The following is a 25,373-nucleotide window of genomic DNA, read 5'->3' on the forward strand; positions in this document are numbered from 1 at the left end:
ATAAGAAGATTTCCTACAACTCTTATGAAGACATCAAGTCCTAATTCCATCATCTACTTTGTTAAAAATTCTAAAAACCGCAACAGCTATAACCAATGCTGGCAGCTTGACCCCTGTTCACTAAAATAGTCATATCTGGAGTTCTAGACCTCCTTTTTGGGTGATTCCAACGCCACATCCAAGGCTACAACTTTCATGAAGACTTAAAGACCAACATACTCACGCCCGATGCACTAATATCCCGCGCGGTGCAAAACTCAAACAGAGACCTACAGAGGTCTCAGCGCCTGGTGCAATTATCCTATGCCTAGCGCAATTCCAGACAGAGACTCCCAATGAGTCGATCTCCACGCCTGGCATGCTTAGATCACGCCCCGGCGCAATATCAGTAACCAAAATACAAGGACCACGTCTGATAGTGTGCCCGACATGGTTCTCCCCACGCCCGGCGTGATTCACCCAGGGATTCCCATTTCAAATTGCGCCCGGGGCGACTAGCCTTGCGCCTGGCGTGATTTGGCAATGGTGGTCCCTGATGAATTCACACCCGGCGCCAAGAACTACGCTCGGCGCATTTACTACCAGAAACCCTCGAAAACCTCAAAAATTTCTTCCCAACATGAATCCAATTCAAATTACACGAGTTGAAATCATTACAAAGCATAAATACTATCCAAAAACAACATATTAAACAATGAAATCAAGTCTTAACCACTAATTCGTGGAAATCATGAAGAAACCCTAACCAAAACCCTTTCCCATCAATCCATCCTTAATCATGCATAAATCATGGAATCAATGTGATATTTCAAACCCATACACACCAGATTAAGTCTTATAAGTACTACCCCTACCTTAGAAACCTCAGAAATGCAAGGTTTAGACAAAACCCTCAAATCTCAACTCAAACTTTAATCCTCCTTTTCAAGGCTTTAGAGGCCAAATCTCTTGAAACTCCAGTTGTGAAGATTGATCCTGACTTGATAAACTTCCCAAATGTGTCCTCAGCTTCCCTCCGGACTAGAGCCTCTCTCTACTTCCTCTCTAGAAACTGTCTCTGTTTGACAAATGAGACCCTCCGGTCCTAAGTCCCTATATATAGCCATTTTCCAAAATTTCCAAATTTCACCCTTAGCACCTATTCACCTCAAATATTCTATTCCTTGAAGTATTTCAACTCCCTAAGCTTTAAAACAACCTCAAATTCACTCAGAAAGACCAGATTTATCTTATGTTTCTATCCTTCAATCTCTTACCCATCCTATTCCTTTCTATATAATACTCACAACTCACCACCATATGAAATGCAACATGTATCGACACACACAAAAATATCACTTTCAGATACATATGCTTGGAATAATAAGTTGCATGTCATAATACTTCACTTAACTAAGATGAGAAGGAAGGTGATCAGTCTTCTTCCCTCTTAGTACCAATTCAGTATAATGGTGTACAATGCATCATTCACCACATTCATGATACACATGGTTATATAAATCTCTCATCTCATACTACAAAATCACTACTATGTCCAAACAACTAATCAAAACCACATAATTATACAATATGCACAAAGATAAGTACATTTCAAATCCACACCTCCAAATCCAAATAAACAACATACACATATATACACATACATATATATACATATATATATATATATATATATATATATATATATATACATAAGTATATCTACTAAATAGCTCGATATTTCCATGGCGTTACAGAGCATCTACTCGAAGAATGAAGATCAGGTGTATAGTTTGTCACCCTTGTTACCTAATAGCGTACGCAACCCAACACTCAGCTACTCTAAAGGGTGAGGATACAAGCAAATACACATATCCAAGGGAAGCAACTTAGAAGCGCCAACATAAAGAGACAGAGAGAAGACTCGGACAAAATATCTACGTCTTTACTTGCCTTTGGAAAAGCAACACATAGCTATTCCAAAGGACAAGTAAAGAGGGGTAGCTATAGACACTTAATTTTGTCCGGACCCCCAAAAGCAATGAAATGGACGTCTATTATCAAGGAAAGAAGCTCTTGAAGCATGGAAATAACAGGACATGACATTAGAAAGCCTAAAGCCCAAATAAGCTGATTTTAGTAGCCCGGAATGGACTATTCCAAAACTGGAACGAGTCGTTCCCAAACTAGAACGGGTCATTCCAACTTACAAAAATGGGCCTAAAACCCTAGTTTGGAACGAGTCATTCCTAAACTAGAACAGACCATTCCTAACTAGAACGGGCCATTCCAAGCTCCTAAAAAAAGACTAAAACCTAAGTTTGGAACGGGCCGTTCCAAGTTACAAAAAAGGCCTAAAACCTTAGTTTGGAACGGGTCATTCCAGAATAAGCAGTTATGTGTTAAACTCACCTCTGAAACGGGTCGTTCCAAGATACGAAAGTAACACACAACGTACAGATCCAGAACGGGCCGTTCTAATTTTGGAACGGGCCGTTCTGGCCACTTTCTGATGTCTATAAATAGCATACTCAGACATAATTCTCAAGGCCACAAAATTTTGTCTAAGACTCCTTAGAGCTCAAAATTTCTGTCTCTTTCTCCCTCTTATTGTGTTTCTTGAGTTTTCTGAGGCAATTGTAGTGTGAAAGGTTGTCACAAAACACCTAGATTTTCCATATTTGAAGATCTAACAAAGCTTGTTACGAGGTATTTCAATCAATCTTCTTCTCTATCGTTTATTTCTCATCTTTATCTTCTTCTCTAACTTTTATCTCTCATCTTTAATAGACATTGTTATAGCAAAAGCAATCATGTAGACATTTTAGAGTCAATTATGTAATTTAAATTTTAAGCGTGTAAATAGTCATCAATAAAAGGGGATTCAATATTTATATTATTATTTTTAATGTTAACTTCATCATAGGGTACCAATTAAGGGCGTTATAGGGGTACTTAATACCTTCCCTACACGTAACCGACCCCCGAACCCAATTCTGGTTATCAAGACCATTATTGGATCCTTAAAAACCTTTTCTTCTCCCAATGTTTTGAGTAAAACATTGGTGGCGACTCCATGAACCTATTTTCAAAACCATTAATTAAGGATTAGTCTGGTGTCTGGACATTCCTTAATTGATGAGATTTTCAAAAAGATGTCTAAATCATAGGTCGCGAGATCGAAAATTTTCGAGTTGTAACACACTACAATGAAAGAAAATAAATTACGAGAAAAAATACACAATAAGTAGATATTAAAAATAAAATAAAACAATAATAAATACATAAACATTATACGAAATTAATTTTTATCATTATTATTTTCGAAACGTTCTCAAATATGTTCAATAAGGAACGATTGCTTCAGGAAGCAACTCTCTCTCTTCTTCAAGTTGCCACGTCAGAGTCTTCCAATAGCAAAAAATCGAGACTTGAGTTGCTTCATGGAACAAGCAACTCTCATTGAAGTTGCTCTAATATATTTGCTTAGCACTTATATCATTAAAGATTCTCTTATAATAGTCATTTAAGGAATAGAACAATTTTAAAATTTGGACCGAATATTTAATGAATTTAACAAGGAAACAAACCGTTGATTGTTCTAGTCATAACCTCATTAGATATGTCATTAAATTGTGATTATGTCATCAATTCACTCTTAAACCGATGACCGACTATCTAACTATACTTGAAAGTTGTCCATCAAATTGTTGTCCATCCACATTTTATTTTATTTTATTTTGTATTTTTTTTTATCCTTTTCATGCATGGAGTCGTGATTGTACATGAAGATCGTCACGTATAGTCTAAACTTTTTGTTATAAAAAAAAATTCTAATTCTATATGGTTCAATTATTAACTGCCGGTTCAACAAGTAATCAATTAACTTAATACTTTAAAAAATAATAAAGCAATAAATTATTTTATACAAATAATAATAAAAGAATTGGAATTAAATATTTCATATCGGTTGCAGTAACGGTTATTATTAACTCGTAGCAAGATCCCTTTTCTCACACTGTATGCTACATAATATTTTAAAATATTATATCTTTTTTCTACTTTTAATATTATAAAAGCATAAATCTTTTGTATACTATTTTTATATTATGTTTAAATATTTTAATTTTATCATATTAATATTTTAATAGGGTTATTTCATGTTTATTTTTTATATTTTATAATATTCAACGACATTATTTATTTTTAAATATTATGTTGATCTTTTTATATATTAATAAATGTTTTCATTTGTGCATGTATATATGAAATTGGGCAGAACGTCAGCGATGAAATAACTAATATTTATAGTTTTGGGACAGTATTTTCTCCATAGCATAGTCCTTAGCAATTGCTACAATGATAACACAATTTAAATTTACATAGATGTACAGATACATAGATGAGAGGAAAGAACACATTATTAAAAAAAATAAACGAGATTGGCTGGGATATTCTAATTGACTTTAGCCAATTTAAAATCTAACTATAGTTAACAATAGGTATTTTAATTAATTGTGAATCACTCTAATGTCAATATCTTAATCGACTAGTAGTACCAGGTGTGTTAAAAAAAAAAGTTTGTGGGCGTAATTCATAAACCCTTTCCCATGTTTTTGTTTTAATAAACTAGGCCAGTAAAATAAAATTTGATAACATAAATTAAACAAAAGCCCACAAACTCTAAGCATCCATTTTATTTCTTAATTATCCCATATATATTAAACGTGAACAATTATCTCATCTAAAAATATTTTTAAAAATTATTTTTCAATAAAAATATTTTTAGGTGTTATCATTTTTTATTTAAACTTCAAATCCTAAATTTGTAACAACTCATCATGGCCACTACCTTCGTGGAATCATCAATTAGCAACTAAACTATTCATAATGGATATGCACATTATGACATGAATAAAAGTATAAGTGCAACTAAGAACAACTCTATAAATATATACAGTACATGTACAGTCATCTAGTATAAAACAATATAGAATTCTGAGTGTCGGTCAAACACTATTATATAGGCCATAAAAAGTAATCCAAGACTACACCGCTAAAATGGTTCAACAACATCTCCATGAAGCCCACTTTGACTAACTCTACCATTCCTATGAAAATCATGACCATCATAATCCAAACCATATGAAAAATACATAAGGATAAATTATATTTAAAAAAACATACTAATATAGGAAAGATTTATACTACTATCCACCTTGTAAACCAACCAAAAACACACCTCATGGTTTACAACATTTGCCAAACAACACATTACCAACATGTTTAAAAACTACACACCAAGACATATCATACAATAATATATATATTCATCCAATGCATATGAACACACCAATCAATAACACATCATATGCATACACTTTCACTAATGTGTTGTCATGCATTCATCTATAGGGATCCCCTACTACACCAGAGCAGTCTATGTGGCTTAATCTTACCGAACCAACCCAATTATTTTCACGCCAAAATGCGCATACTTGATCACAGTTAAAATGAGATACTAATCTTTAATTTCTGATTTCTCAGGTGTTGTCACACATTAGGAAAGTCTGGTTCCATCGTCAATATAGTTAGGTATAAGCTTACCATGACCTTGATATGCGTTACCAAGGAGTTAGCCTACTAACTATTCGCAAGGAACCACACAACCTTTCCAATAATCAATTAAGAGTTATAACTGTCGACTTCATACTTTACTCCACATTAACTAAAGACTTAAAGAAGACTCAACAAAATTCATTCCAAGAGTTTCCCACTTACTCAAGGAGAGTTTTCAACGATTGACCTACTAGAGTTCCAAAACAAGATTTCTTATATGGGATCTTTAACTTTATAAACAACTCCCTCCCTTCTATTCCTAATTTAATAAACATGCTTTAATGTCTGCAACATCCTTAGCAACAACACCTCAACATACATCTTCTATACACATTGCCTTAGGTCAACACATATAGAGATGAAATTACTCAATCATATGTAACATATCAATCCTTAACAATTCATCCAAGTATAACATGTCAATGCTTAATAATTCATTCAACATTAGCATATCAATGCTAATTCAACACTCCAACCATGTAGTTAATAGCATATCAATCATATAAAGCATATCATTGTTCATCATCATTTCAACTACACAAATATAACATACAACATATTGGTTTTGTAACACCCCAGTTTTCCAAAATGGTTACTATTATTATTATGATATTTGGTAGTTATCTTTTATTCCAAATGTAGCTAATTCATACTCCATTTATGCTTAAATTATAGGCTTTAGAAATATATGTATATTGTTGGGCTTAATTAGATAGTTGTAAACTTTCTTTTCAATAAAATCGTTTTCGCTGGGCTGACTGGCAAACCTCGGTGTTTAGGGCATAACTTGGGCTGTGATGGTCCAAATGATGCAAAATTGGTGTCAATGGAAATCTAAGAGAAAAACGCACAACTTTTACAGAAATAGCCATTTGCAAAATCGGTCGTTTAGGAGGTCAAAATTGGAATTTGATTGATACGATTGTTTCTCGCTGGACTGATTGGCAAGCCTCGGTTTGTGGGGTATAACTTGGTCGGTGGTTGTTCAAATGATACAAAATTGGTGGCTATGGAAAGATAAGAGAAAATCCTACAACTTTCATGAAGGAAATATTTTCAGATTCGGCTGTCTATAAGGTCCAAATCAGTAGCTAAAGTCGGTGAGGAAAAGAACATGGCACCAACTCCATTAATTCATCCCACCAACTTTAATAATTCATCTCACTAATTCATTCCACTTAGTTTTGTCTAAGATTTTTTTCATTATTTTCCATTTTTTTAATGTGTCTTGAAGGCTATAAATAGCCCTTCACTTCTCCATTGCAAACCATCCCTCAATTCTCATTCTCTCTTCTCTTATACTCTCTTCTTCTCCTCTTCTTCTCTTTGAAGACCTAGAGGAATCCATAGGAGGTGGTTCTATCCTAGTAGAAGGAGCCTAGAGGAGGAAGCTCTTCTTTAGTTTCAGCGCTTGTCATCCAGGTAAGGGGGGGAGTGAGAAACCTCGCTCTGGGTGTGGGATTGTATGCTGGGTAGTGGGATTGGCTCCCAATCCTGTGTTTGTTATATGTCATATTGTTTGTATGTTCTAATTGCTTGGTTAATATACGTGTATGAATAGAAACTATGTTGATACTATGATTGTGAAAGTTGTGAATATGATGTGATAATGTGAATGTGATGATATGATATGATGATAATATGATATGATGTGATGATGAAATATGATGATGTGAAATGACCATGAGATAATATGAAATATGATTGAGACATGAGATATGAAATGTGATAATATGTTAATGAGATATGAAATGACCATGGAAAGTGATAAAGTAATATGAGAATGCATAGAGTCTTGTTTGACATGCATCATATGCATACAATACTCCAGGTGTGCCGCTGAGGCCGCATACCCACGACTAACAAGGTGTACCTTTGGGTCACTCACGATATGATAACTAGGTGTACCTTTGGGTCACCCACGATATGATAACTAGGTGTACCTTTGGGTCACCCACGATATGATAACCAGGTGTACCTTAGGGTCACCCACGATGATATGAGAATCTTCCGTATGGCGCCACATGCATGCATTTGTGAGTCTAGTCAAGAAAACCAATGCATGATATATGTGCAAATATGAGATATTGTTATTTTACGTATGTATTGTTTGTGTTTGGCTATCTAGTATATATTCCTACACTGTGAGCCGAGTGAGATGTTTTCTCACTCCCTTTTTCTTTGTGTTGTTTTTTTTCTTTAACCGTTATACAGGTGATTATCAGCATGAGGCTGAGGATGTTGGTGGTGAAGCTTAGGCTTCTTTATGGGCTATGCTCTGATAGGACATGTGACATCGGGGTATAGATAAGATTAAATTAGATTGTTAAGGTTATTTTAAATTACTTTGAAAACTTTGAGATTTATTTCTTTGTAATTTTCGCTGATTATGTTTGTTAAAAATGTGATACTCTGTAATCATGTTTGATTATTAAAGTTATATTATTTAAATTTATTGAAGTAGGATATGCGGGGTAGAGGGTGTCACAGGTTTCATTATCATACAACATCATTCATTAGGAGAGCAACCAACTCACTTAAAAAAGAAGGTATTGAACTTAGTTTCCACGCTAAGCATGAAATCTCATGTTAAGCGTTAGGCTTCTAGAGAGTTATATAAAAATATTATGAAGAAGAAGATGTATATATTAGTAATTAGTGTTAATATTGAAATAAATTTTTTAATAAAAAATTAGTAATTATAAAAATATTTTAATTTTAATTTATTTATTTCAGTTTAAATAGTAAAAAATAAAAAGTCATCTTTTTGAAGTAATAATTTTCAAATGGATATCTACTAATTATTTACATTATAAATTTTTTATCTACCGACAAGGACCTAATAATAATATCATGGTGGTTGCAAGGACCAAATATTTCTTTTACTTTGGAGATATTTGGTAGGAGAAAGTTTTTTTTATATTGAAAATTATAAATCCTAGGAATCGTGATCTTTGAGAATAGTTAAAATATGTTTTGCTATTCATAAAGGTTTTTTTTGTAATATTCATACAGGATTTACAATAATTAAATATTTTCATGTTTAGTTATAATAATATATTCTTGAGTATATAAATATTTTTTTACAAGAATATCCTTTTTAAAATAAACTTATTAGATATATTTATTTACTTAAATCTTATTACAAATATGTCATTAAACTATTTTAAAAAGTTTAAAACTTATAGTTAGAAATATTCAAATAAAGATTTCAACAAAAAAATAAACAAAAAAAAGCTACATTATAATTAAAAAAGATAAAAAAAAATTATTTCATTTCATTCAAATAAAAAATAAATCAATAAAAAAGTGTTAACAAGTATAAACAAAATAGACTTTTAATAATATTATTAAAATTGATAAGATTAAAAAGTGAGAAAGAAAAAGAAAGAAAAAGAAAGTGAGAAAGATACTTTGAAAAGATGAATCATATTATTTTTTTGTGTATATATATATACACACATATTCTATTTTAAAAATAAATGAAATATTGTACTTTTATATATATATAATTTTTTCTTTAAATTGGAAAAGTTGGATTCTTACCTTTATTTCATAAAAATATTTTTTTGAGAAAGTAAAATAAAAATTATTTTCAAAAAAATTATATTCTAAAGAATTTTTTAAATAATTATTAAATATAAAAAATCAAGATTCTTAATTTAACATTTTTAGAAAAGTAAAAATATTTCGTTTAGTAAGTGTCCTTAAGGTGTATATAAAAAGATTTCTTGAATTGCAGTTTTTTTTTTTTAAATCATTAAATATGTTTTTACAATATTACATTTTATCCAACAAATATTAATATAAAACCATAGCTTTGGTGTGATATGTCATACGGATTCAAATCCTAGCATGCTTGAGTACATGTGGGCTCACTCGCTTATGCTTTGATTAGCAGGGCTACAAGTAGGCATGACAATCTAACCCGCCCCCGTGGGTACTCGCCTGAACTCGCTCCAATTTGAATGGGAAAAACCTGTGTTTATCGGGTTCGGGTTTAGGTTTTTCCCGATTGATAAAATTGGGGGCGGGGACGGGGGCAGGAATGTTAATACCCACCCGCCCCCGCCTCCATACCTGCCCCGCACCCGCCCCGCTTAATAATATAATTAAAAATTATTTATATATATATATATAACCAAAATTATAAATATTTATATATAAAAATTTATATTATTTTACTTTTCTTTTATTTTTTTTTAAAATTGTTCATATTTATTTAAAAGAAAAAAGAAGAAAAAAAAATAGGAGCGGGAGCGGGGGCGGGGGCGGGGGCGGGGGCGGGGCGAGGAAACCCGAACCCCGTTAGGGACGGGGATGGGGACCCAGATTTTATCCCTGGCAGGTATCGGGAGCGGGGACGGGGACGGGGACGATTTAAATTTGCAAGAATGGGGGCGGGGAAAGTAAAATCCGCCCCCGCCCTGCCCCACCCCGTTGCCATGCCTACCTACAAGGCTAATTTTGCAAATAGTGTGACACACGACCATACTCATTTAATATTAGTGTTCTTTTTTTTTCACGCTTGTCGAATTACAAGGAATAAATAACAAACGTGCGTCCACGTAAAAAGACTTTAGACTAGAATAATGAACATGGATAGTCGAACATCTATGATCAAGCAATCTAAACCAAATGAACATATAAGAGGGCAAAATAAAAAATAAAAGGATTAAATCCAATTTTAGTGTCTCAATATTTTTTAGTATGGGATTTGCTGGAGATGACACACATAAAAACACATGCATTCGTAATAGATATCAAAAAGTGAAAATTGAGTAAAAAAAGCTTTATTTTTACACTTATATATTATATATAACTATTTATCCATCATACTTAATGAACAATAATATAAAGATGTATTTATAAAGTATATTAATAGATAATACAAATATATATCATTGATAGACTATACTATTAAAATATATGTACAAATTAAACCTTCAGACTCTACATGTACAGACTAAATCTTTAAACTCTATATGTATAGACTAAAAACACAAATTATATATACAAATGATGCATGTATATTATACATTTGAATTACATTACTCAACGCTCCCCTTTAATTCAAATGTTCTAAGGACACAACTCCTAACATCCCCTTTAACTACCTAAATCTATCTATCTTTAATGGTTTAGTAAAAGTATTTACAACCTCTAACTTAGTACAACACTAGACCAACTCTAAATTTCCTTTGTAAAATTATATTCCTTCTTTCAACCAATCCATTATTTTGAGGGGTATAGGGAGCAATTACCTCATGTTCAATATCCTTATTTTGACAAAAACCATGAATCTCCTTAGAGTTATATTCCCCACTCTCCACATCCATCAATTCTTGATCAAAATCTAATCCTTTGTCTTGAGCAAGATATGCTTTGACATCAGAGTTTTCCTTTTCTCCTTTGCGACTTTTTGTATTCTTTTGCAAAATGCCCCTAATTTTAGCAATTGTAACATTGAATTTTCTTCTTATCAAGTTTCTTCTTTCTAATAATCTTTAAATTGGATCACCTTGTCATTTGTTTGAAGACTTGGTTTGATCATGTTCAGTTTGACACTAATCTTGATCATTTGATGAGTCACCAGCTCCATCACTCTTGCAACCTTTCTTCTTGCACCTTTCTTCTTGCAATTGGTTCTGGCCAACAAGATTTCTTCTTGAATCTTTTCACCTTTCTTCCTCTCATTAAGACTTTGTACATGAGCTTTAAGGGGATTTTGCAACTCCTCAACCTTCATCGTCTCAAAATCTTTTGGATTCCTTGATTGCCACCACAATATGATCAAAATGAGGAGTCAAAGTTTTTAGCACCTTGTCTACAATCTATTTAATCTATAAACTTTTCATTACAAGATTTCATTGAATTAATGAGGGCTTGAATTCAATTGAAATAATCTGCTACAAACTCCTAATCATTCATAGACAATAACTCATATTGCCTTTGAAGAGATTGAAGTTTCACCTCCTTCACTTTGTGAGCACCTCCATAAGCTATACAATATATCCCAAGCTTCTTTTGTCGAACTAGCTGAGCAAATTTTCTCAAAATTTGTAGAATCTGCACATTGATGGATCAAGAAAAGTAATTTACAATCTTTCTTCTTGGCCTCTCTATAAGTTGCCTGTGGCACCTCTATAACACCTTCTTCCACTTCTTAAATTTTGTTCTTCACAATTTCTAGCACTTCTTGGAAACAAAAAAAGACTCTCATCTTCACACATCACTACACAAAGTGTTTGCCACAAAAAATAGGTAAGTTGGCCGAGAAATGCCCCATAAGAAAACAGCCATGATTCACTCTTCTAACACCATGCAAAAAGGTATAAGTATTCACGCACAAATAGTAGAAACTCACACAAAAAACTTTCTCTCACAAAAAAATGCCTTACAACCTAGTGGGTTTTATACACATGTCACCCATAGGCCCCTCATAATCAACAAGCTCTTGATACCAATTTGTTAGGGATGACACACATGGAACCACACACACTTGTGATAGATAATATATAGTGAAAACTAAGTAGAAAAAAACTTTATTCTCACACTTTTGTATTACACATGACTACTCACCTCTCATTCTTAATGAGCAATAATACAAACATGTATTTATAGAGAATATTAGATGATACAAACATATAACATTAACAAACTAAAGTACACAGATATTACCTATAAACTACACTACTAGACTATATGATGGAGGAGGTAAGGAGGTGTGGTAGATGATATTCTCCTTAGCTTCTCCTTAGCTCGGATCTTCTTCAAGGAGACTTGGAACCGAAGCTTGAAACACTTGAATGAGGTAGAATTCTTGGATGAAGAAGGCTTAAGCCTTGGATGGAAGCATCCAAGCTTAAGGTTCAAGGGAAAGCTCACTTCAAAGAGGAGGAAAACCTAGTAGGGTTCCTAAAGTGAAGCTTTCTCTCACGGTGACTCTCAAGAGAAAATTGGGCTGAATAAGCTCTCCAATTTTATTAATCTCAAAAGTGAATACAAAGTGTGAAGGAATGGCTTAAGTATGCACGGAATTGTGACACATAGGCGCCTAAACTAAGGCTTCACAAAATGGCGCCTAAAGTTTGAATTCAAATTTGAAATTTGAATTCAAACTTTGGTGCACATGTGTAAGTCCGAAAATTTAGGTACCAAGGTGCATTTAGGTTTGATTTGAGAGTTATTTAGGGTTAATTTGAGTGGCACATGTTCAGCCACCCATGGTGCTAAACATGTGACTCAAATGTAACTTAAATGACTTCCAAATTAAACCTAATTTAACCTAATTAGCCTACTTTAGTATTCCTTGTATTTTCCTATTCTAATGACCTAAATACATTGGTCCAACAAATACAATGAAAAGGAAAAATTACAAGAATGAAAATGAGCCCAATATTGGGTACCAAAAGCCCAAAGGCCCATGAAACCCAAAACTAGGTCCAACAAGCCTAAAACCTAAAATGTTACTCTATGTGGTCCAAAATACAAGACCAAAATATAATCAAACTATGCTAACAAAATATAATAAGAATATGCATATCAAGATAGGCCCATGTTGAAATTTGGTTTGGGCTTCCAAGCCCATAGGGCCCATTGGGCTTTGACTGGCCCAATATTCCATGTCTAGCCCACTCCTCTTGGATCTTTGAGTGTGTCACCTCTTGCATTCCAAAATATGATTCCATCACTATATGTACATATTAAACCTTCAAACTTTATATGTATAGACTAAACACATAGACTATACATACAGACAATGCATACAAACCATACATTTAAATTACACTACTCAACATGATTTTTAGTTTTTTTTTTTTTAATTTTGTTTCCAACTTTTAATCTTTCATTAATTATTCCTCACATAAGCTAGTTCTTGGAATTAGGTTTTTCTAAGTAATGATGTGTATTAATAAGTGATGATTTGATTGAAATATTGATATCTAAGCGAGTGAAACTTAGATGACAAATCATATGATATGTGTAATTTTTCTATTTACTCTAACAATTACTACTACTAGATAACCATATGACATATTATTTGTCTCAATATAAAAAATATATTTACTATATGATTTAACATTTATTAAAAAGTTACTTAAAAATCAATAGTCAATCAATTATGACTTATTACCATACTTATCATTTAACAAAGAAGATTTAATCATAAAGATTAATTTATCTAATAAAAAATTAAATGTCAAATTTTTTTTTTAACAAAAACTAAAAAATTGAAAGTTATTAAAATATATTCCAAAAAAAAAGTAATCAAGAGCACAGTAACCAACTTAAAATAGCGACACTAACGTGATACCTTAATTGAAGTCACATGACTCATCCCTTTTTGTCAGCTAACATACACAAACTAAATCCTCAGGCAATCTCTCATCACCACTTTGAGTTTGTGTGGACTTGCCCAATCTACGCAGCTCCCCAACTGACGCGCCACCATCCTCCGCGATCGCCCAGTCACCCACCGGCAACAGAAAGAAGCGCGGGGACACCCAGTCAATAATCAATGATAATCATAATAAAAGGATTGTACAGACACAATTATATATCTAAATTGTAACAGCACCTATAAAAGTAGACTCTTTAATAATACTATAATAGTATGGTTTGATCCCACACTCATCTCTTTAAAATAAGGTAAATATAATTACACTTCTACAAGTGTACTTCGTAAGTCCAGAATTCTTTTCTGCCTTAAATTAAGGTATTATTCCCTCTAAATTTTCACCATAAAAAACATTTATATTTATATATCTACTAATGTATTTATTTTTTAAAGATATTATAAAAAATAATTAATCATTTCTTAATATTCTTAACAAATAATTTAAGAAAGGAAAATATTACAACTAATAAAAATACTACGACTAATGTAATAAGAGTCATATTTTCAAACTCTGAGACTCGCAATTTTTCTTATTATTTTTTATTACATTATTTCACCTATCATATTTACATTTATTTTTAAATATAAAATAACAATGAAATATTCATAAATAATTTTCTTAAAAGTATTTCAACTAATAAAATAATGTAGACTTAAGTAAGTATTTGATCTTTATAACTTACACAAACTTTTATTTTAGTTTTTATATTTAAAAATTTTACGTTTTAATCTTTATACTATTTGACTATATAAAATTGTGTCAAAATATAAATATAAAAAAGATATTTAAATAAAATCGAAAATGCAGAGGGATTTGATGGTTTGGATAACATGAACAAGATTTTATATTTAAAACATGTTGTGATTATAAAAATGTAGAGTTTTAATTACATGAATGAAAATTAAAAATAGATAGAATTGAAGGATTATATTTAATTTTGGTGGGATAGAGTTAAAAAGGTGTGTTGGTTTTTGAGTTTTGTTTGAGTCTTCCTTTAAAAAATAGAAGCCCTGAAAACGCCCAAAGCATCAGGAGCACACCTCAGCTAAAAACTTGGTGCTACCTTAATTATAGCACTAACAACACCCCCTCGGCCTTTGAATCAAAAAAAGAAGAAAGATCACTTGTCTTTCTTCCAAGCTCCGATCAATCGAAGCTCTTCTCTTCTCTTCCATGTCTCGCACTCCCAACTACGAGTTCCAGGAATGGTGGAACAAGCAGCGCGAGAAGAACAACAACCTCGACCCCCCCGACGACCACCACCACCTCCTCCACCACCACAAGCACGACCACTCCCATTCCGCCCCGACTCCGTCGTTCACGACGCTCGATATCGGGTCCGCCGCCACCACCGACGCCGCCGTCGAGAAGGAGCGCTCCCGGAACGCGCGGCAGCTCTCATGGGTCTGCCTCCTCAAATTCCAGCAGCTCGCCGCATCCCTCGGCTGGCTCTCCAACGGCCTCTTCCACCTCTTCCGCACCGCCAACCGCCGGATCGCCGATTCTGCGTCATTTCGCGGCGACTCCTCGCGCCTCTACCGCGCGATCCGCGTGTTCCTCGCCGTCGTCATCGTCCTTCTAGGGTTCGAGCTCGTCGCGTATTTCAAAGGCTGGCATTTCAGCCCCCCCGATCCCACCGACGTTTTGGGGATGCTCGGTGTCGTTTATGCCAAGTGGCTCGACGTGCGGGCCGCTTACCTGTCGCCGCCGCTGCAGAGTTTGGCCAACCTGTGCACCGTTCTGTTCATCGTGCAGTCGGTGGACAGGATCATTTTAATCTTGGGCTGTTTCTGGATCAAGTTCCGGAGGCTCAAGCCTTTGGCGAGTGTGGATTATGATAGTGCCAGCGTGGAGGATTTTCCGATGGTGTTGGTTCAGATTCCCATGTGCAATGAGAGGGAGGTAAGATGATGTAGGTTACTTTGTCCTTTTTGAACCGGTTTCGTCAATGCTGTTTTTTTTTTTTTATTGTTGGGTTTTCTTATTTCTTTGCGATCTTAAATGTTGTGCGCAAGGGATGTAGATGTTGATGAACGATGATGGGTGTGTGCGCGAGTGCCGTTGTGGCTTGTATTATAAGGGTCCGTTTGGGTACACAACTTAATTAAGGGCTCACTGAATAAGTGGAATAAGCTCCATTTATGTATGGGTTGTTTCTTTAAGGAAATTGGGTTAAACTGTTTTCATGTAAGTTGCAAGTTGTTTTTTTTTTTTTAATAGCTTATTGACGTAAACTGAAAGCAGCTTATGGACCTGTATAGCCTATTGAAGTAGGCCGAAAACAGCTTATACATAAGGTCTTCCAAATGCTTGCACATGTATTTATTTTATAAAAGTCCAAGAAAGCTGTAAATAAATTCTTCCAAACGAATGCCAAGTCTTTTGGGGGCATGTAGTGTGGGCTGGGTTTGGGTGATTGAAGTTAGAGCTTTTGCAGCTTGGTGATGGCAAAATGTGAGAGTGTTTGTCTTGGAGCTTGGAGGCATTATACAATGGATGTTTTGTGTGACATTTTTAGTAAGATTGGCTTAGGTGTTGAGTTTTGAATTTTGATGCTTCATTTTAAAGAAGGAATGGTGGAGGATTGTCTTGTGCATGTGGTTGTTTTAGTTACATTATGAGCCTGCTTGGATACAAGTTTAGAAGAGTTTTTGAGTGTTTCTCTACTGAAAATATATATGAAATACTATTGATCATACAACTACTACTAGATCCATAAACTATGTATCAACAACTAAAATAACATATGTATTTTTTTCCTAATTCTGAACTTGGGGAAGTGTATTTGTAGGTAGAGAATAAATGTATAAGTGGAGCAAGGCTATTGTATCAGTCGTAAATTTGTACTATATAAAGGATGCTTCTTTGAATAGAGCAAAGTGCAACTAAATGACGTGTGTGTGCAGAAGGGTTTTTGATGGCTTGTGCAATCAGTCTTGTAAGGGTATATGGCTTGGGCCATGTGTGGTTGATTAAAGTTAGAGCTTTGTAACTTGCAGATGGGAAAACAGATGGGTGTGTCTTGGAGCTTAGAGCCATGACAAAATGAATGTTTTCTGAGACATTGTATGAGACTGAGACTGGATTAGCTGTTGGGTTTTGATGCTCCATTTTAAAGAGGGATTGATAGGGAATTTTATTTGTGTGCGGTTGGTTTAGGGAAAGAATATTCTTCTCCTAATGCTCCACATGGGGAAGCAATTACTGAGGCAAGGTTATAGAAGCAACTAGCATTTGGCTGTGTAGACGAAAACAAGAAAATATGAGAGCAAAAGCAATAGATTTGTTTAACACTATGCTGAGATATATGATATATAGTGTATTTATAAACAGAAAATAAATGTGTAAGTGGGAAAAACATTTTATATGAAAATGCTAATAAGGTATTAAGGTAGGTGTATATTTTTCCAACTCATCCTACAAAACCTTGCTTGTTTAATTATTATGTCTTCAAATACAGTGCCATTTTTCTCATATCATGTCACTCTAATTTTCCTCCTCTATCCTTATTTCTCTTTTAATACTCATAATCAACATCATTTTAGTTGAAAGGAGGAGGTGCCTCTTCTCATCACCAATGTCATTAGAAGTTTCTCTGCTTTTTCCAATCAGTGCCTTTCTACGAACATAAAACCAGCAAAGGTTTTCTTTATGAGCTGGTCAATTAACAATTAAGTGATATCTTAATTTTATATCACTCTACTCTCCTTTTTGTTACCATTACTTGATTTTTATCTTGTTGGCCCATAGGTATACCAACAATCCATTGGAGCAGTTTGTATCATGGATTGGCCAAAGGAGAAAATGCTTGTGCAGGTTCTTGATGATTCTGATGAAGTAGATATCCAGCAGCTCATCAAGGCAGAAGTGCTTAAATGGCAACAACGAGGTGTTCGGATAATATATAGACACCGCCTTATACGTACAGGCTACAAGGCAGGGAATCTTAAATCAGCAATGGGCTGTGATTATGTTAAGGATTATGAGTTTGTGGCAATATTTGATGCCGATTTTCAGCCAACACCGGATTTCTTAAAGAAGACAGTGCCTTATTTCAAGGTAATTTTATGTCTATAAATTTGAAGATAAAATAAAAAATACTGTTGATTTGAGTAAATATAGCAGCATATTTTTGAGTATGAAAAGAACAGTTAAAGATGTTTTTTATTTAGACTTCAGTAAAATGCTTATAATAATTTCATGTTTTAGATTGAACACATCCTTAAAATTAGTCTGAGTTGTAGATTCTGAAGGTGCTTTATCTTTGAGTTTTAATTTGGAGATTTTATACATGCTTTTCAGTTTTTAGGCCATAAAAAATTGAGATCAGTGCACTTTTTGGATGTGTAGTCTGTAGCATACAATATAAAATTTCCTTATCGATCTAATTGCCAATTTAAAATCAGATTAATCATTCTGAACCAAGATAAGTTGTATTGTAGGCATGCACAACCCAACCATCCACCATCCTCATTCAAAACTGAGGTTTTGAACCATCAGTGTTTACTTTCTTATCAATTTCAATTTTTGTTGCTTGTATTCAAGTTACATAATTGACTCCTTTCTAGGAACAGTGAAAAAAAAAAACGTATATTTTTAGGAATTGACTTCACATTTTTAGTCCAGAGGTGTGCTTAATTCATCCAAGGGTCATATATTGCAACATATAGTCATCATAGTAGAAATTTTCTTGTAAATATTGTTGATACTTTGTTAGGGGTTAGGAGAGAGGAATGGAAACATTAATTAGGAGTTGGGACTTTGGATATTAGTTAAGTTAGTTAGTGAGGGTTAATGAGTTAAATACAATGGTTGAAAGGAAGAGGTTCATTCTGTTCTATATGGTTTTGCAAATTGAGCACTAGCTACTTATAAAAGGAGAAATCCTTTGTGAAAGGGAATCGGAGAAATCTTGGGGGAAGAGAGTATTCTTTCTCTCCTATTTTTTGTTCGATAAATAAAATCTCTCTTTGTTAACAAATTGGTCCAACCTGCTGGGTTCAAATTCCAAAGAGAAGGATGGAGGTTATGAAGTCAAGATTCACAGCCCTTGAATCTCCTGAGGAATATCTTAAAGGGTGGAGGTTATGAAGTCAAGATTCACAGCCCTTGAATCTCCTGAGGAATATCTTAAAGGGTGGAGGTTATGGAGTCAAGATTCCAAATGCTGTTTTCAGCTCTCAGAATTCCAGACTTGGGGACAAGATTGAATTTCAAAAGGGTGGTATGTGTGTTACCAAAGAAAGATTTTATTAATTAAACAGAAAATAGGGGAAAGAATATATTGCAAGGTATGTGACTTGAGTCCCACATCGGAAGTATGGGATTCTAGTTTGGGGTTTATAAGGTCTTGGGTCCAACTACAATAGTTAGCTTTTCTGGTGTGGTTTTCCGAAGATCCTTGTTAATTGATATCAGAGCCTTCCACCATGTCTCCCAACTGCAAACAAGCAGCGTGGGTGGTCAGTGGTGACACTGGCATTGCAGTGTTTGCCCAGGACCTGGTCAAAGGGGCTAGTGCACAAGCCAACCCGCAAGGGTGCCTAGGTTGCGGAGTGTGGTGGGATGCTAGGATCCAATTGGAAGGTAAGGGACTTGAGTCCCACATCAGAAGTATGGGATTTTAGTGTGGGTTTTATAAGGCCTCCAGTTGATGACATTGACTTCTATTAGAATGACAGTAAACAAATCATTTCTAGATAAGAAGATAATATTTATAACATAGAAACTAAATAAATACTGGAACAATGTTTTCAATAGTCTAGACATATAGTAGAAAATGCTTATTTATTACGAAGTCATTTTAGATGAATATTTTTTGTGTGTGTCCTGTATTAAGCATCTGTCTAACCATTTTTTCCCCTGTTTTGCCTTAACTGAAGGGAAAGGATGATTTGGCTTTAGTCCAGGCAAGATGGGCATTTGTAAACAAGGATGAGAACTTGCTTACAAGATTGCAGAACATCAATTTGTCTTTCCACTTTGAGGTGGAACAGCAGGTGAATGGTATCTTCCTTAACTTCTTTGGTTTTAATGGAACTGCTGGTGTCTGGAGAATAAAGGCCCTTGAGGAGAGTGGTGGTTGGTTGGAGCGAACAACTGTTGAAGACATGGATATTGCTGTTCGTGCTCATCTCTGTGGATGGAAGTTTATATTTCTCAATGATGTTAAGGTGCACTACATCTCAAATATTGGCCTAATAATAAATGTTTTAGAGTTTAATATGACTATTTTGCTTCTGGCAGTGTCTTTGTGAACTTCCAGAGACCTATGAGGCATATAAGAAACAACAACACCGCTGGCATTCCGGTCCAATGCAATTGTTCCGCTTGTGTTTTCTCGATATACTTCGTTCAAAGGTATTGAATCCATGCTTATTTTTTTTTCAGAGCAGTTGAATTCTTTTAAATCCAGGGAACTATCATTCCGTTGTTGTTGTTGTTATAATATCATTAGTATAAATATAGTTTGACACTTTGATCTTTTTCAGTATTTTAACTTAAGAACTCTATCTCTACATTGTCTTTCAATGAGTATCCAATTCTTGGTAGCAAAATTTGAATTGTTATTGCATAAATTCACTTAGAAGCAGACCCACATCGTGAAGGTGCCTGTTCTGGTTATTATTATTTATTAGCATAGTTTAAGACATTTTACAATATAGATTCTCATAAGAGGAAAAGTGCCTACTTGATGAGTTTGATGGTATCAAATATCAAATTTGTGATATTAGGCTACATAAATATTTTCTTCTGATTTTTTTCAATGATAATAAGATTGTAAAGTAGTTTACATACTAGGAAGCTGACGAAGGACCAAATAGTATTTGTTGATGTTCCCAATTAGATACATGAATTATTGTTCTTCTGTGTGCATCTTACTTATCATATACAACTTATTTGATGTTAGATATTATTATATGTAGTGTGTTTTACTGTCTTTCTTGAGAAGACATGTAAGGGGTTAAAACTTAAAAGCTAAAGCCCACCCACCAACTGTTCACTAGAATAATGTGAAGTCGTCCTTGCATCATGCCTTGGTCTGAGTAATGGTCATGATGTGTACGGTAGCAGGAAAGCATCTGGTTTTCCTTGAGGACAGAGAGAACTCCTAGTTGCTCCATTAATGTATTTTCGATCTGTTAATTTTCTCCAGACCCAGTCATCTACAACTCTGTTTTTTAATAATATGACTATCTCCTGCTGAAGCGATGACATTTGAAAATATGTTGCAAAATCATTAGATACTTCTCATAAGGCTATCAACTGTCTACTCCTAACTTGTTACCTTTCAGTCAAGCCTTTAACATTAAAAAATCCAAATCGATATCGGACAGGGTAAAGGCTGCTTGTGAGGTGTGACATGAGTGTCACACTCAAGCCAGAATATAACCGAGTTCCTTAACTAAAATATAGTACAAGATTCTAGGTCATTCTTCCAAGAACACATTGAATTTCTTATCCGATTAAAAGGCAGTCTGGTGTTGGGGTTGCGTTCAAATCAAGAAAATCAAGATAAAGTATAGTGAAAATCTCAAATCAAGTAAGCAAAAAACTAATCCAAGGCATTCAAGTTCACGTGGCAAAATTTGATCATTTTTAAGTATTTACTTGTTTTATATATCTGATAATTTTGAATTTTCACCAGGTAATCATCTAGAATTCAATCAACAAAGAAAGAATCACAAATTCACAATCACCGTCCTAAGTCAATGTTAATTTTAAATCAATTCAATTAACCTAGCCTCAATAAGATTTCAGATTTATTAATCCTAGTTTTATTACTTTAATTATAAAATTAAAATCTAAATCCAATTAGACATAGGTGAAACATAATCATGTTTGCAAGAGAACTCCATAAAAGTATAAAAATATTAAGCATATAAATTAGAAACTCAATACCCTAACCACAATCCTTGAGTCTCTTAGATTGATAAGGATTTTAGTCTTCTTCCATGATAATCACTGTTAGAAAAGCTTTAAACAACAACACAGAAATCATGAAGAAGAAGAATCTTGGAGCTATCAACCCCTAAACAATGAATTACAAAGTGTGTTAATTTGTATTCTAAATTCCCTACATCACAGCTGCTTTTTCTTTCGCAATCCCTAATCAAAACCGAGTTGAAAAGATGACCCCTGAAATAAGCTTTCCATGGCATGCTCATCCACCTGAATCGCGTTTAAAATAAGTGGAATATGGTCAGAACACTGAAGTAATGTCAATATACAAATGCTGAAAAATTGTTGAGGCCCAATTCAGCCCAATAATTAAAATTAGTGTTAAGTTCGCCTAATTAAAACTCACAATATCATTAATAATGCAATTATAGTTGTAATTGATGTTTTAAAAACAGTAATGATCAATGTGGTATATTAATTAACTATCTTATGCCTAATGCAACATTGTTAAAGCGTCTATATTAGGGTAGTGGATTAATGGAGTCCAGGCTTATTGTACGTTATTTTTCCCAAATTTATTTTTCTTTACATTAGAAATTGCTATTTAAATTTTGTACAAAACTTTTGGCTGTTGAAATGCTTAAACAGTTATTTGTCAACATCTTGCACTTTAGTGGATGCTAACTCATTTTTGTCCTCTATTTTATTAAAATAGTTTGAGTTATATGATGTTAATTCCATTTGTACCAGGTTAGTTGGGTAAAGAAGGTCAATTTGATATTTCTTTTCTTCCTCCTGAGGAAGCTCATCCTGCCATTTTATTCCTTCACCTTATTCTGCATCATTCTTCCCTTGACCATGTTCCTTCCCGAAGCTGAGCTCCCAGCCTGGGTTGTTTGTTACATTCCTGGAATCATGTCCATCCTAAGTGTTCTCCCAGCTCCACGGTCATTTCCATTTATAGTTCCTTACCTTCTATTTGAGAACACTATGTCAGTAACTAAATTTAATGCCATGATATCTGGACTACTTCGCTTTGGGAGTTCATATGAGTGGGTGGTTACAAAAAAGTTGGGAAGATCATCCGAGACAGATTTGGTGGCCTTTGAGAAAGAAGCTGAACCTCTAATGCGATCTAACAGTCTTCATAGATCATCCTCAGATTCAGGCATTGAGGAACTAAGCAAACTAGAATTGTCAAAGAAAATTGGGAAGACCAAGAGAAATCGTCTCTTCAGGAAAGAACTTTATCTTGCATTTATATTATTGACAGCCTCTGTTAGAAGCTTATTATCTGCCCAAGGAATTCACTTCTACTTCCTATTATTTCAAGGGATAAGCTTTCTGGTTGTTGGTCTTGATTTGATTGGAGAGCAGGTTAGTTGAGGTCCACAGTTTGCATTTTGGGTGCATACAAAACCTCTCAGATCCTCATTGATTCAAGATAAAGGTCAGAATAGCCAAACCTTAAACCCATCCCTAAACGCATTGATTTGAGCCTAAGCTGTTCAGTGGTTTTTGGCTCCCAATTAAAGCAAATCAGTTGCTGCTTGGCGTCAAACTCGAAGTTCTGTTTGTTTTTGGTGTAAAGACTTATGCCTCATTGTTGTTGCCAAGTTATATGCCTTAAGTTACATAAAATTTGTTTCAGTTCCTAATGGCAAAACGTGTCAACGCTCTGGAAAAAAAAAGGGGTTTAACATTCCTGACCTTTAATGCCAATATACAGTTGCTTGCCTGCCTGAACTGAAAAGGTGGAGATTGTTAAATTATAGAATTTGTTATTCTTTTTCAATATTGACAAACTGTACAATCACATATAGTTTCAACGTGTCGTTGCTCAATTTGTATTTGATACCAGGCAGTGAGGTTTTTGGAACACCTGTCAGCAAGCATGTTTTCATCTTTTAGCCTTAATTTTTTTGGTTGTCTTTATCATTGTTTAATTTTGTACTTGATTATGATTGTGAAACTTTGAGCAATGGATAGCCTAAATATTACCTTTCTGATAAACTAAGCTCATCTATAAGTTGTAAATGTATTGCCCTAGGGCATAGACAATATCAATTTTGTGGAAGTTTTACAAGCATATGTACAAGAGAGTGTATCTAGCAATCACAAATGTATCTTTTGATCGGCTAAGGTTATAAAATTATAGAACATTGATGCTACTGAGCAAAAGGAAAAGAAATATAGGATTTTAGCAAAATTCAGGATTTTGACATAATAAGCATAACAATCATTTTCTCATAAATTGTTGGCCTGTTTTGCATTTTGCGTAGTTAAAGCTCCAAGACTTCTCCATTGACATAATATTTCCTTTTGCTCCCACTGTACAAGTGTATGTCAAAATGAAATACGTAACCTAAGCAAACAACTTAGTTTTAATGGTATATAAAACTTGATAGCAAATACTGTATCGACGTGAATTCAATATGTTTGCTCTTATTTTGTGCAGTAAAGTTGGGGTGAAATTTTATTTCATTTTTATGTTACGAAAGAGTTAACATGTGGAGGTCCACGAGAGGAAGTGTATATGAAGATACCACACGTTGGGGACAAGTTGAATGGGGCATTATAAAACATGATTCGAGAGATCTGCTATATAAACTGGATATACATCTGTGTTGTGTGTATCTTAACTTTTAAAAGAAAAGGCTAACAGTAATATAATTTATTAAAATGATGCAGAAGCAAGCCTAAGTTGCTTCTGCGGATTAACTTCCAGTGTAACAAATGTATTCCAAAACACAGTGATAATGTCTGGCTAGCAGTAACGTAGTTATTATGACATAAATAAGGTCTTGTATAAGAAGAAAAATAAAAGTTTATAAAATATATACATACTTAATTAAAAAGAATTTTTTTATATGATGATTAAAAACAAAAAAAAAATTATAAATTTAAAATTAAAATAGATAATATCAAATCATTATAGAAATATATGTGAACAATCTATAAGAAATTATAATATATAAACTCTTCATGATAAAAATGTATCTATAACTAAAAAAAAAAAAAAATAATGACCAATTAACCTTAATAGCAGTCAGATCAAAAACAAATAGAAGTACAAAATTCATAATATTATTCTAAGTTCGCTCATTGTTTTGAATAATCTAGAAATTCCAACTTCTTTGAAGTTACCAAATAAGTCAAAATACATAATTAGAGGGTGATGGACTATGGGTCAAGGACCTAATTACTAGAGCTATGGCCAAGAGCATACAGGAGGGATTGGATAGCTTGAAGGTTAATGGGCTTTTGAAGCCCAATGTACTTTTCATATGGACCACTTTATCTTAAAAAGAAGACATAGTTCTTTTGTACATAGTTTTCATTGTATAGGTCTCTTTTTGTCTTTGTATTTGTAAGACATTTTATTTCCTTTTTATAGAACATTCTATTGTGTATTTAGAATAGGTTTTTTTGGAGACTTTTGCTCCATTTGACCTTATATTAAAGGTCACC

General features: G+C 33.9%; 1 protein-coding gene and 1 long non-coding RNA gene across 2 annotated transcripts; one reads left to right on the forward strand and one right to left on the reverse strand.

Annotated features, from left to right (window-relative positions):
• Positions 1 to 12,233: 12,233 nt before the first annotated feature.
• On the reverse strand, positions 12,234 to 14,867 carry LOC145955409 (uncharacterized). The gene is made up of 2 exons (XR_014432014.1): positions 13,916 to 14,867; positions 12,234 to 13,264 (listed from the first exon to the last, which is right to left on the reverse strand). It is a non-coding gene; the product is annotated as an uncharacterized LOC145955409 (long non-coding RNA).
• A 154-nt stretch (positions 14,868 to 15,021) lies between these two features.
• CSLC6 (Cellulose-synthase-like C6) lies at positions 15,022 to 23,915 on the forward strand. Its single transcript, XM_083070042.1, has 5 exons — positions 15,022 to 15,902; positions 17,751 to 18,059; positions 19,883 to 20,173; positions 20,247 to 20,360; positions 22,653 to 23,915. Exons 1-5 carry the CDS (start codon positions 15,174 to 15,176, stop codon positions 23,286 to 23,288), a joined length of 2,079 nt encoding a protein of 692 aa, XP_082926168.1. The 5' UTR covers positions 15,022 to 15,173; the 3' UTR covers positions 23,289 to 23,915.
• The last annotated feature ends 1,458 nt before the right edge of the window (positions 23,916 to 25,373 follow it).

Source organism: Cajanus cajan, chromosome 3 (genome assembly GCF_000230855.2).
Source record: "Cajanus cajan strain Asha chromosome 3, NIPB_CcT2T_4, whole genome shotgun sequence".
Lineage (NCBI taxonomy): Eukaryota > Viridiplantae > Streptophyta > Magnoliopsida > Fabales > Fabaceae > Cajanus > Cajanus cajan.